We start from the raw sequence: 14,219 nt of genomic DNA, 5'->3' as shown, positions 1-14,219 counted from the left end.
TCAGGTGAGAGGTGCTCAAGTGGGAGGTGCTCAGGTGAGAGGCCTCAAGTTGGAGGCCTCAGGTGAGAGGTGCTCAAGTGGGAGGTGCTCAGGTGAGAGGCCTCAAGTTGGAGGCCTCAGGTGGGAGGTGCTGTGTGAATTGTCTGAATATGTCTTAATTTTACTTTTACAAGACGGCAGAGCGAGTCTTTTATTTCAGTGACAGTCTCAGACACATAGAAAACACAAACATTAAGTTGGTGCACAAACTTTGGCCTCTAAAGTATTCATGGATTTCTTTCCTGATTTGAAGAACTTTGCATGACAACGGTCCTCTGTCCTAGCAACAGCCCACTTCAAATGAAAACAGTGCATATCTGACTAGATCTGCACCAGGAAGGACTCGTTTACCTGAAGTGATGTAAAACCTAAACCCTTTAGTGGAGAGCTGCAGGTTGAACTAAAACTACAGCGTTAGTCACGGGGAACCAAACGTGGCCAAACCCTTAGAGGGACTTCTGTCATGTCAACACTGTTTAATCTCATTTTGAACAGTATATTTTTGGGAAATTGGGAACATGGTAAAGTACAAAAAAAGCAAACAAACTTAACCTAAACAGTTTACAGCAGTTTACAACTCAACATTATATCATTTTACTGTGGGGGTCCCAAGTCAGTTGCATGGTTATTTTGGGGTTATTTTCCTGAGCAGCAGCAGCACATAATGACTGAACCCAAGTGCCTAGACTTTTGTGATGAGGTTTGTCCTGTTTTCCACTATTGTGTGACTCAAGGCTGTGCGGTCGGCAGATTCCTCCACCCGTCTGACTCACTGCAGGGCTCAGGAGGAATGTGTTGCCATAGTAAGGCTAATGTTTGCACCACAGAACAGTCTCGGGTAGAACGTGGCGGTTAAAAGAATATAGCCTTTAAATCCAGGTTTAGACTGAGGCGTTACGGAAACAACACAGTAAAATGTGACAGGACAAAATAGTCAAGGAGATGACAAGCTTCTGGTTTTAATGCAAAGCACTGAACCTTTACTTGAAAGAAGGTAATATACATCCTGGAATTACAGATAATAAAGATACATATGGGCAAAATCAATACACAATGAATATTCTCTTTTCATGTTTGGCCCGGCAGCAGAGCAGGCCTCAGTATCTACAGTCTGTTAGGAAGAAACAGTGACGAGCACACCTACGTCTGTCAGTATCTGCAGCGTAAAAAAGGATCTATATGCAGTAGTCCACATGATTAACTTCAATAACAAAAGAAGGAAGAGGGCATTGAAAAAACACAAGTCATGGTCGTCTTTCAACTAACTGCAATGCACACGATATAAATAAAATGTAAAGGGAAGAAGAAAAAAAGTTCAAAAAAACTACAAGCAATATTCCACAAAAGTTCCAGCATGGCTGAAACGATCAGTGGCCCGAGTCCAAACGTGACATTCTGGACAGTGACCACAGCTTCACAAATGTTTAAGATGGCGTGGATTCTTACGCTGGTGCATGTGTGAGCCCCACTTCTGCTTAACACTTCAGAAACAGATAAAATTGCCCTTAAAACATTGTTCTGTGGAGCAGCTTCTCTTGTGTGAGGCGAGGAGCACTAAGGAGGGACCGACCCCGAGCGCCCTCCACAAAAGGACAACACTGGGAAATTTAAAAGGAGCTCCTGCGTGTTCTCCTGCGCTCACGTCTGCCTGCTTAAGCTCCCTGTGACGTTTGGGACGGGAGCTGCTTCTGAACACACTTGGACTCTTTAAAAAGGAGGGAACACTACAGTAGCCGACAACTGAAGGTGAGTGTTAATGTGGTGCTTGCGTGGGAATTGTTTAGGTCTACACTGGTGCTGAAGCAGCTAAACGGAGTACATGTTCTTGGTGGTGGAGCCGCTTTTGCTCGATGTGTCGTCGTGGGACTGGTATCCGATCAGCGCTTTGATGGGGATGTTCAGGCGGTCTTTGTACTGCTGCCTGTGGACAAACACGAGAAGGCGTTAGTGTTACGGCTCCATCTAGAGGGCGTCTGGTGGCATTACTCTGGGGGGACTCACCCTATCGTCATGATAGCGTCCCTGTTTTGGCAGTTGCTCGTCCAGATTGCTATTTTGTCTCCTTTGGGTCTGACGTTGACCACGGCCCCGCACACGTCCTCGCTCGCCTCGTCGAACGACTCGCCCACTAAACACAAGAGCTGAGGGAGGAAAGCCTCTGTCAGAGCCACAACACACACAACACACACACGGATCACAGATGACACTCTTTTGACGGATTATACCGAAGGATTTGTTGATATTTAACACCTAGGCCAGATAATTCCCAAAATGTTTTTAATTTTAACAACTTTCTTCTCAAATTTGAGATTTTTTTTCATCACCTGCAATGTGTGTATAATATAAATATATATATTAAATAAATATATATTTATATTATACACACACACACACACACACACACACACACACACACACACACACACACACACACACTGCAGGTGATGAAAATATGAAATATGGAGTAGGTGGAGGATTGAGATATCAGTAGTTCAATTTGCATTTCTTTTAGTGATCATTGCTATGGGCGCTTTGGGACAGTATATAGTATACAATATATAGTATACAGTATACAGTATGTCAGTATAAGTATACAGTATAAGAGCAGAGGAGCACTCACCGTCTCCATCCAGTAGCGGTCCAGGTCGTTGTGTCTCTGCTGCTTGTTGAGGGTCATGAGCCATCGGCCCCCCAGCTTGTTCCTGTCGTCCTCCCACATGGGTTTGATCCCATCCTGACAGAACATCACACTTCAGCACACACAACAGAAACTATACTCCAGAGTCTGTCTCCATGTAGTCCATGACAGAGACCCCCACAAGGGGCTGTTCTAGTACTGCATTAAATACTAGGCTAAGTTACAGGTCAAACTCACTCTCAGTAACTATGTCTTTCAAGTTTTCTTTTACAGTTAAAAGTCACTCCTAAAACTCCAGCTGGCTCACTTCACGCCTCTTACTTTCTGCTGTGCTCCACAGAACTCTTTATACACTTATAATATTTGACCAATTCAAAATGTAGTCCACAAAGACCTCATAGACCAAAAAACTAAATGTCTCCTTACCTTGAATAAGCAATAATCACAGCCAAATCCGAGTTTGCTAGGCTGCTGTATGTGGTTGTATAACCTGTGAAAACACAAACACATCCAGTCAATCAACCAAGAAGACTGTGACTACCATTTAGATTTAAGCTTTAGACCATTGTGTGTGATGTCTCTAGACACATCTAGAGCTAGTGATGCACAAACATTTTCTTTGATGGGACAAAATGTTGCACTTAAAATTGTATCTGCAAAAAGATTTATGATAGTTTGTATTTGTGTAATTGTAGTTTGTTTTCTTTCAGTAAAAAAATGTTCTGTGTTTTTTGTTTGTTTATTAAACGTCAAAAAAATAGTGCTTATTAATGTGTTTTAGGGGAACAGAGCTGTGCAACTACTGACGGCCTTTACAGCTCTAAACTGCCCCCCAGAGGGTCTAACCTGCCACGCGGGTAAACTTGGGACAACCTATATATAGCTCTTTCTCAAAATACAAATTGTGTGTTATCAAAAAGTGTCAAAAAGATATTCCATACGCTAAACGCAGGGGGATTTGTTATAATATTGGGCGGTGTCTGTGATGCAGCTTTGACTTACGCCCAAAAATCTTCCACTGAGTCAAACTTAGAAATCAGACGCAGGTTTTCTGTCCAGCTTTTGCTCTTGTCATTTTTGAAATACCACAAGGCCCACCTGCACAGACGGAACAAAAAACACAGAAGAATCAGAGCGGGACAGATGCAGATCAAGAACAGCCCTGGAAATGTGCACTGAGCGTTCAGAGCAGTGAGCGCCACAAATGCTGCTGCTCTTTTATCGGCGGGGGTGGGGGGGGTCCCGGGGCAAGCGGAGGACACCGGCTGAACCCTGTGCACCCGCCCGCCGCCTGTCACCACTGAGCCGGTGTTACATAAGGACGCGCTGCTGTAGTACGAGTGGTAAACACAGAGGCCACTGGGTCAGAGCCACTGCTGTTAAACGTCCAGTGAGCGACAACTGACCAGTGGTTCAGTCGTCCACCAGACAAACCACTATTGCAACTGGACACTGAGACTTTAAATACATGAGCAAGCAAATACAGGCTGAAATTAAACTTTTAGTCAAATTAGGCGATAATCGTGATTATCCAGGGCACAAAATAATCATAAGTAGTAAGAAATCATGATTGTACAAGTTAAATTTTATCTTCTCAATTCAAACTGTAGTTCAAAAAAATGCATCTGACGTAAAGTCATTTTTTAATGTGATGTTTTAATCACATTCACTTTATTTTGACATTCAGGAAGTTATATTTTGTAAAGCTTAAAGCACAGATATTATGTATTGCCATTGGCCTTTAAACATTCTCTTCAGCACCTTTATTTTAGCATTTCATGTAAAAAATGTTTAATAAGATTAACAAAAAAAAAACAATACAACTTTGCCAGATCCTTTAGATCTGACAAGAGTCGCTCAGATTTCCCACCTGAAGAGTGTTTTTGATGCTCGGAGGAAGAGGACTTTCCATACAGGATTCATTTAACTAGTGCGAATAAAACTAAATGCTACTCCAGGTGTGTTTTTGATGAGGGAACAATAATGATTATTGAATAATCAAGGTTCAATCAGGGGTTTTTCATATAATAATCCTAACACCCAAATCTGATATTGTGACACCCCTACTGCCTACAACAAGATGAAATATGGGGACCGAAGTCTTCTAGAGAGGAAATATTTGCAAACAAAGTGAATTACAATAAATGCAAATCAGATTGATTTAAAAAGGTTATAAAAGGTCTTTTCTTGTGTGTTTTAATGTCTGTATCGTCCAGAGAACAATTACAAATATTAAAATACAACCAAGATGATTTCTTACAGTATTATTTAGCATGATTATATGTTGTAAAGATTGAAAACATTGCACTTTTGTTACTGTCACGAGTCATGACCAACAGTATATTCTGTGACAACTTAAAATTATCAAACTTTTACTTGAGAATAGAAGTGTCACAATATCAAATGTTACGGTTACGATTATTGTGAGAAAAAACATCACAATTTAAAGACTAGTCACAGTCTCAATCGTGAATAAACAACAGTGAAAGCTTAAATCTTCATTATATAACATGTTATTCCTCAGGTTTGTAATCGGCTTTACAAAATCGACCTATCTGAAAGACAAAATAAAGAGAAAAATGCCAAAAAACGCCAGATAAAAAGGTCATCTAAATTTTTGGACTATAGATTAGAACTAAAAAAGGACTTAATTTAGCTTCTGAAATCTGAAATTGTCGCGATTATACATTTTTGGTTCTTACAAAAACGAGAATGACCGTTTAATGCCTTTTTTCTTTTGTCTAGAAAAATTTTCAATATTGTGACCTGAATAATCACGATTATCAATTAACTGAATAATCTTGACATCCCTAATTGGACTATACATTTAAAATCAGATGATGCTTCTAAACCGTCAGAAATGATTCATCAAAAATAGATTGGCTCTCCTTGTATAAAATCCGACCAAACAATTCTACACCAAATAATGAAACACTAACTGCAGTATGAGGCTCCCCAAATATGAATATGATGCACTTTTTGGTCCTTTCTGAACCACAGAAAGTCCCATTTTGGTCCTGTAAAAGGTCTTCACACTGGTCTGTCATCACAACATCGACATCTGATAATAATGTCATATATAAACCATTTCAGATCAGAACGAGCAGGTTGAGAGAGCTCGGCTGAACAAGCAGAACGGACTGGAAGAGACTGAACCATTCCACAAACAAATGAGACTAGACACAAAAGAGTGAAAGTCACACCTCAACTGATCCACCTGGGTTTGGGGGAAACTGAAACTGTAGCCAATGATGGGGTTGTTACAAGGTTATTATGGTTTACTGCCACTTTACGATTAGTTTAGTGGTCGAGTTGTCAGTTTGGAGGAATAAAAAAACGTTGTTTAAAGTGGTAACACAAACAATGAAAATAACAAAGCCCATGACAACTGAACTCTACACATGAGCCTGAATTATATGTCGACACAGACTTCTGTGAGGGGTCAAAGCGGAGGCCGAACTGCCGGACAATGAGCTTGAAATGTGACCGACTCATGATTGTGTCCGCCCCGACACCATTACCATCACTGTGTTTGAATTCAAACGCATGTCCCACTTCCTCACATGTTTTGCAAAGGGTGCTTGATGTACTGCTCGGGGTTCGCGACGACTTGACTCTCGGTCGGCTGTTCTTCAGTATCAGCTGCTTTCTGTGGAGACAAGCGGCCCACAAGTTTTACCACCTGATATTTCACAGTACATATTACAACATCACCCTTCCGTACACACACCCAACCTTATCATGGCGATGTTTCAGAAGAAAAACGGATGTAGTATTTATTTATTGACCGTGTCATAAAGTTGCGGTGTGGTAAATGAATCATCACAAATGTGTAAATAAAGCTGATGCAGCTTTCAGTGTGAAATGACAGTACTACACTAATACATAAAAAGACTTGTCAACCAAATGTATCATTAGCTTTAAGTAGTACAAATTATGTGATGATTTTTTTTTTAATTGCAAAAAAAAATGTATACACCATATTTTCATTATTGTGAGTAGGCTTGCATCCCCACAAACCTGACTCATACATGTCCTGGAAGAGCCTCATTCTGTTTGCCGTTTCCATGGAAATGTGCTTCATTTAGCACATTTCATTTATGTTCACCAGTATGGCACAAATGTATCTATTTCCATGGAATCATCCAGGTGCACCTCCAGAAAGTAAAACAGTGTCTTTTTAACCAAATAAAAGGTTGAAATATGGTGACTGGAGGCTTTTAGAGAGAATATTACAAACAAAAAATTATTACCATTGATGAAAATCTCAAATTTCATCCATTATGTCTTAATTATGACACAATATTTGTTACAAAAGGTCTTTTGTCATGAGCCTCCAGACACTTATTTTAATAATTGAATAGTGTACTAATCACGATTATTCCAGTTAGCAGTTTCAGGTCTAAATGTAAATAATAATGTAATAAAATATTTGGAGCATATGGCCAAAATATTACCCAATATATTTTTAAGTACTTTAGGTACTGTTTTTCTTTTATATTACACAAAAATGTAAACATCTCTACACAAGATGATCTGCCCATAAAAATGGGATGGAAAAATTAACGTCAAATGCGGTACCAACTTCCCAGAGGCTATTACTACTACACTCATGGCACAAGCACTCATTCATTCATTCAGTGTTTGGCCATCATGCGCCAGAATTCCACAATATTCAACCAAAAAAACTTAATGTCATCAATCATCAGTGAGTGTGTTTGGCGTTAATACGATATTTCAGCAACTTATCATTCATAAGCTCTAGTTTTAGCAGATGGGGCTAAGCTAGCGCCTAACGGGAAACACGCGTGTCCAGACTCCTTTACGAAGCCTGAAAGCGACGCAATTACGTCCGATTGTGAATAAACGTGTTGGATTCAAAGATAGTAAAAGAGCTGGTGCTGATGTTTAGGAGGGACAAAAGCACAGCCCGTTTAGAGTTTGAATGAACGCCGCTCCCTGCTCTACAAAGTCAGCCTCCTCACATTGCTACGAGCTAAGGCTAACTCAGACCCACGCCGATGCTACAACTGCGACACCGAATTTGGAGTTTATCGCTGAAATAAACCGCATCTCCCGGGTATTATGAGCTGCTGTTTTGTTGCCTATCGTACGGATGATGCACGTTGTTTAAAAAGGCCGTTTATGGGATAAATTTCAATAAGCTCACGCAGATCTTACCGGCTCCGATGTCGCCATCTTGACAGTAGAAATGTTCTGCCCGATCAGCGCCTCTGCGTCACGACGTCACTCTGGAGCGCACGCACAAGCCTACGGAAGCCGACGCACTGCAGCACTTTCGACAATATCAATGAGCTATTATTTTTAACTGAGTTTTATATTTATTGTACATGAACATATTATGTAATAGGGGTAAATATAAATAATACACATAAAAATATATACTGGGACTTTTATATGTCGTTTTTCTTGCTTTTGGCCACGGGTGTTATTTTTTTTTAAGTAAGCAAAAAAATTATATATATATATATATATATATATATATATATATATATATATATATATATATATATATATATATATATATATATTCAAACCTAGGAACGTGTATACAAATAATGGAAAATATAATCTATGTAAATATGCAATCCTTATTATTATTTATAAAATTGAAAAAGTGCAATTTGGGCCAGTTCAACCGAGAGCCAGAGGACCAACCAAAATAGGTCAGCCGCATTGTGAATTCTTTGCAATCTGAGTCATAAACACATGTTGAGAAAGAAGTCATTAAAAATGTTGAGCAAGAAGTCATTCTTTATGGAGAGCTTATCTAAATGCACCAAGACTCACTGGAACTAAAGCAATGCTCTGACTCATATTAAGAAACTCCACAATTACATTTTATGATTAATAAATAAACATAAACAAAGAACAGAAGCAGCAGCAGACAGAATCAGGTCCAAAATATAAATACGGTTTTATTTTTACAATCCTGAAAAAGACAGCCATCCATAAAAGGAATGCTAAAATGTATCTGTCATGTCTAAACAGGATATGATAAAGCAACATACAGTAATCAAATAAAAATAATCAATATCATCCTTTGTCTAAACACCGTTAACAATACAGTAAAAACCGCCTGCTTCACATACAGAATATTTACATTACAATTTGCTGAGATTACAATTCAGATTTTAAAATGCTGGTGCAGTTGTTTTTACTGAGGTCTATTTTCAAATGAATTCTAAACTTCAAATGGGTTACATTCATTGCATTTTGTGATGTGAAAAACAGTGGAAGACTTTTTCAAAATAATGTGATTCTGCTGGCACTTTATTGACATCAGGATCAGACTGTAAAAATATAAAGTAATAATAATTGAAGATTTTAACATAGCAGGCTTGTGATTTATGGATTTTAAAATAGCACCATGATGATATATTAAATTGTCATTAAATGATTAGGTTTTGTCAGAGCACGGACAAGACTTTTAGCACCAAGTAGGAGTGAAAGGACCAGCATGGTTCTCAACCTGTGATAACATAGATTAAACATTGTTATGTCTTTTGGAGATGGAACTCCGAGCAAAACGTGGTCAACAGTTTAAAATATTGAAATAGTATAATTACAACCAATGAAACAATTGAAAGATGTGATTATAGGCTGCGTTCATGATCAGTATTTCTTGAACAAAATATAACAAAATCTCCAAATTCAAAATAAACTTTCTTTAAAAAAAATAAAAGGCGCCATTTTGAGTACTTTTCAAAATATATGATATTTTGTTGTGAATATGAATATCTATGACAACGACATGACATTCTTATCGCTCCGAAACCCATGGGAAGGAACATTTTTAGAGTAGGAAGTCATAAATAATCTTAACAACCATCAGCATAACCTTTTTCAAAGCATGCCAATATATTTCAAGGGTATTTAATTTCTAGTTTTTCTATTTATACTTAATAAATAATACTAAATAATTAATACAAAATTTCAAACAATTGACCACTTTCTTGTTCTGTTGAAATGTTTACAAAGTGGACTTATGAAACAGTACAGCCACTATTGACATCACCATTTTCACTCACAAGGGTAAAGCACCTGAACTTCACAACAAATTTCCTAAAATTACACACATAATTCTTTTCAGTGACATTTCAAATCAAATTGATATTGAATATAAAAACATCTTTGTGAAAAATTGCCATGATTTTTTGTAAAAAATAGAGGTCTCTATAGCACCGTTTGAAATACAGTGAGTGAACATTTCTACGTTGTATAATTATTGTGCCCTATAAAAAGACATTTGTATTCAACTTTGACAGTACGTAAGTGCAGTCGATATTAAGCACTTGGTTGCAGCATAATTTCAAGATGCGACGAGAAAAGATATGTAGGTTTAACTTAAAAACAAACACTGAAAAATGGTTCATGCTAGACTGCGCTAAACTCTTGTGTGTGTACACTATCTGCCTATTCAAGTGATCAAACAAAAAGTGCTTCGTAAGATGCCACATAGAAGACAACTAAATCAAACTATCCAAGTACAATTCGTTAATAATCTGCGCAGAGAAGCAGCGATATGAAAAGAGTTAATGCTACATGTGACGTTGTAGTAAATAAATGGCACTCGTGTTTTGAAAAGGCTCAGTAAAAACAGAGCAGATGAATGCGATACATTTAGTTAGTCCTGTATTTTGTCATCTATGAGATCTGTCAAGTGTGGCGGAGCAGACAGGAGTTAGAAATAGTTCAACTTTACTGGCTAATGGGGCAAGAGAAAACACACTGAGCCAAAGCATTCTTTAAATAACTCGCGATTTAAGAGGCTGTAGCTATCAGAAGAATCAGAAGAACGCTAACAGTTTGGAGAAGCAGACAGAAGCAGTGGTGGAAGTACTCAATTTAGTTACTTCAGTAAAAGTACAGAGACGTGTGCAAAAGTAAAAGTAGCACATTAAAAAAAATCAACTTAAGTAAAAGTTTTGATGTATCTTGAAGAGTAAAAAGTAAAAGTATTTCACAGATTTTGTTAAATGTAGTGATTTTGATAAAGAATTGAACTGGTCTTTGGTCAACAAGTAGCAATTTGAATACATTTCACAAGTTTTCAAGTTTGAATTTTATGTTAATTGTATTTTTGTTTGCTCAAAGCGAAGACTCGTAAAAAAAAAAAAAATTAAACGTACAAAAGAAGTGTAATTTTTCACTTTGCAATCCAAAATTGAATGGATTAGAAAGTGCTGATAACTGCTCTCAAATGTGAAATACAAGTAAAAAAGTATCCACTGTAAAATTACGCCAGTAAAATACACAGATAGCTAGCACGGTACAATACTTTTGTACTTTGCTACTTTCCACCACTGGACAGGAGCAATGACTTGAGCGTGAACGAATATTCAGAAAGGGAGTATTTCTTTTAAAAGGGTTTCCAGTATTTTGTGCGGAGGCTAATATAGTTCCCAGTAGGTGGTCAGGAGCTGTAGTGCAGCCTGACCGCTGTAAACATGACCACAGCTAGCTTTAGAATCATGCAAACGGCGTGGAGATGCTCTTGCTAGAACATTTGGGAGAGATATATGAATAAGTTAACAGACTCGTAGCGTATCTATTCCTATTCCTGCACTTTTCCTTCCTTCGTTCCTTTTGTGAGGTGTTCGGCTGAAAACATTGCTCCTGTTTGCGTCTCAAAACTGTGCGAAATCCATTGTCTAAATGTACCAACTAGACCCACATTATGAAAAATACTGTAAAATCCCATGATAAAAAAAGACATCTTGCAGTAAACAGGCTCTTACCAGAAATGAAATAAAAAATAGCTATGATCAGAATAAATAATCACATCTTATCTGTTGCGTATAAAACCGGCTCGGACGCCTCAAAGCACCTTCTGTTTTACGCTAAAACCCGCCGAGGATTCACAGTTCAAACTTTGGTCTTCTCCATCACTTGCGAGGCGCAGACGGAGGAGCTCACAGCGGCTCGACACAAGAGCACGTTCAAACGAGACGAGACGTGAATGAGGTAAGGCAGAAGCACTCGTGTTGGGGCTGTTCTGGAGGGAAAACTGTACGTGTAGAGCTTTGTGCGTGTGAGTAAGTGCAAATACTAACCTTACTGCAATCGAGTGATTTTGAAACATGTACTTGAATAAAACAAGTGCATGTACTTGTACTTCATTATGTCTAAAATGATGGGAACAGTGAATCCCAATGTTGAGTTGTCTCAATTATTCCTCTTCTCTCTCTCAAACTATAACAACCCTGCATCGCCTGCTCTGATTGGCCAGAACACAGAGATCGCTCGGATTTGGGTTTTAAACAACTTAATTCATCTGTAAACTATTGAATATCGCAAGTTTTGTATAAAAGACTTGATCTAAATACTACTAAAATTGCGTAAAAAGTAACTAGTACTGTAAGTGGTATTTTTAAAGTGTACGTTTTACTTCAAACTGTTTAAATCAATCAAGTTTTGTACAACATATTGATCTAAAAGTACACTTGAACTGTTTTAAAAAGTAACTAGCAACTAACTAGTATTTCAGTTGCTTTTCATTCATACTTTTTACTTTGACTCAACAACAATTTTGGCAGCAGTATTTGTACTTGTAATTGAGTACATTTTTAGCTACGTAACTGTACTTTTACTTGCAGTACTCTTTCGACAAGTGCCCAATAACTAAAATACTAAATACATAGTGTGTAACTGTACTTTTACAACAGAACTAGCACGTTGCAGTTCCAAATGTGTCAATATGTTTTGTTTAAGCTAAAATGATCTGCCAAATCTATTATAATCAAAGGGGTAATTAAAATTTTAAATGCAAGGGTATTTTTTAGCTGCCCTTTTTGTCAGTGGTTGCCATAGTGACCCAATCGAACGCACGTTTGTCTCGCCTCCCTGTCGCAACATGGCTGGAGCTCCAGAATGCACACATGAGAAACGTGTATACTTTGAAAATACTTTGAATACTAGAATTCCCAAAGAAATCTTGCTACCCACAAAACTCAATTGAAATTTACCAACAGCTTTACCTCAATAACAGCCCTTTAGTTGTGATAGCGTGACTAAAAAAACCTAAGTCCATCTATTATAAGGCCCGGTGACGTGTGTGAGTGCGTACGGCGCCACGGTTACGACCCCGTCCCTCGGCAGCGTCCATGTTTGCCGCGTGGGAACATTCATAACCTTCTCCATCTCCTCTTCTTCCTCCTCCGTTTCTCCCAACTTCCTTTTCCTCTCGTTGGCTATCCCCGCGCTCTCCTCCGCCCTCAACCTCTCCGCCTCCTCCTCCCTTTCCCGTTCACGCTTGGCCATTTTCGCATCCCACATGGCCATGCCGTGCCCGGGCTCGTTCAGCGACTTGTGCTGGTAGAAAACTAACGATATCCTGGTCGGGTGTCTTCGGTTGGGTTTGAGGATGGGAGTGGTTGCGTGCAGCTCCCTCCTGGCGCACTCGATCAGAATGGAACCGTGAGAGGGCGCCACCGCTACGCCGCCGATTTCGCGGTCCAAGAAGTTGTGCTCGCTGTCTGACCACACTTCCTCGTTCTCGACGCCATCGTGCGGCGGCGTTGATAGAATGCCGTGTTGGCGGTTGAGGGTTTCTCGGTGGACTCCGTTGAGCCTGCTAAAAAGCCCTTCTGAGGTAGGCTGGGGGGAGAAGGAGGAAGTGGGTGGAGCGTAATCTCTGGGGGAGGAGCAATGCACCTCTCTTGGCTCAGTTTTGAAGGTGAAGTTGTTGTGAGGTGGTATTCTGTGGAAGGGGGAGCCTGGGGGGTAGCCGTTCATAGAGGTGCTGGCTGTTCGGTAGGGCTGGGGGATTTGTGCACACTGAGGGTCTGGGGTGAAGACCTTCCTCTGGGGGCTGGAGTGCGGAAAGCTGCTGCTGCTGCTGGTGCTCTGGATGTAAGTGCTGAGATAGGGCCTCTCAGGGGGGAACTGGCCCACGCTGGCCGGGCGAGGGGCCAGTTTGTAAGAGCTGTAGTACGGGTCTGGAGAGGAGAAAAATACATAGCTATAAATGATAGAATATTTGTAATGAGCAGATAATTATTCATAGTATGAATTTGTATTACACCAAACTCCAGCAAAAACAATAAGTCTAAATCAATTTAGAGAGAATCAGAATCAGAATGAAGAAGGTTTATTGCCATTGTCAATGAACAAAATTAAAAAAACATAGGAACTCATCTTGGTGGTTCGATTCAACACAACACAATAATACAATGAACAATGAATAAGTCCTAACAATAAGCTATCAGATAAAATAATGAAAAATAATCAAATTAAAATAAACATAAAATTTACAGTTGTACAGATATACAGATGTAGTGCAGAAAGTGAACAGTGCAGTGAGTGATTAAATTATGGTTAAAGTGACAGTGTTTAAGAAGTGTTCATAAGTTCAACAACAGAGGGAAAGAAACTGTTGTGGCGGGAGGCTATGGTCCGGATGGACCATAGCCTCCCGCCTGAGGGGATGGGCTCAAATAGTCCATGTCCAGGGTGAGAAGGGTCGAGCCATGGAGACGTACAGGTCCTGCAGAGATGGAAGTCTGCAGCTGATCACCTT

The 14,219-nt window shown here is 39.3% G+C and overlaps 2 protein-coding genes across 2 annotated transcripts in view; both read right to left on the bottom strand.

Annotated features, from left to right (window-relative positions):
- The window catches only part of tet1 (tet methylcytosine dioxygenase 1), a 154,637-nt gene that overhangs the window by 95,422 nt on the left and 44,996 nt on the right, over positions 1-14,219 (bottom strand). The window contains exon 11 of the mRNA XM_072436754.1: positions 12,324-13,638. Within this exon, the coding sequence (XP_072292855.1) occupies positions 12,722-13,638 (917 nt within the window). The 3' untranslated portion in view covers positions 12,324-12,721. The remainder of the gene's footprint in view (positions 1-12,323; positions 13,639-14,219) is intronic.
- On the bottom strand, positions 974-7,964 carry eif4e1c (eukaryotic translation initiation factor 4E family member 1c). Its single transcript, XM_072436999.1, has 7 exons — positions 7,859-7,964; positions 6,241-6,326; positions 3,680-3,775; positions 3,104-3,167; positions 2,660-2,773; positions 2,041-2,180; positions 974-1,960 (listed from the first exon to the last, which is right to left on the bottom strand). Exons 1-7 carry the CDS (start codon positions 7,874-7,876, stop codon positions 1,846-1,848), a joined length of 633 nt encoding a protein of 210 aa, XP_072293100.1. The 5' UTR covers positions 7,877-7,964; the 3' UTR covers positions 974-1,845.

The sequence above is a fragment of the Eucyclogobius newberryi genome, unplaced genomic scaffold (assembly GCF_026437365.1).
Source record: "Eucyclogobius newberryi isolate DKJ021-1_F unplaced genomic scaffold, fEucNew1.0.hap1 SCAF_8, whole genome shotgun sequence".
In the NCBI taxonomy this organism is placed as follows: domain Eukaryota; kingdom Metazoa; phylum Chordata; class Actinopteri; order Gobiiformes; family Gobiidae; genus Eucyclogobius; species Eucyclogobius newberryi.
This window is presented reverse-complemented; position numbering and strand designations above follow the sequence as displayed.

Excerpts from the sequence above, each read along its gene's own strand:
- eif4e1c (XM_072436999.1), bottom strand. Across the intron at positions 3,168-3,679 it reads TCAGTGGAAGATTTTTGGGC|GTTATACAACCACATACAGC; the intron begins GTAAGTCAAAGC and ends GTGTTTTCACAG. Across the intron at positions 2,774-3,103 it reads GTGATTATTGCTTATTCAAG|GATGGGATCAAACCCATGTG; the intron begins GTAAGGAGACAT and ends ATGTTCTGTCAG.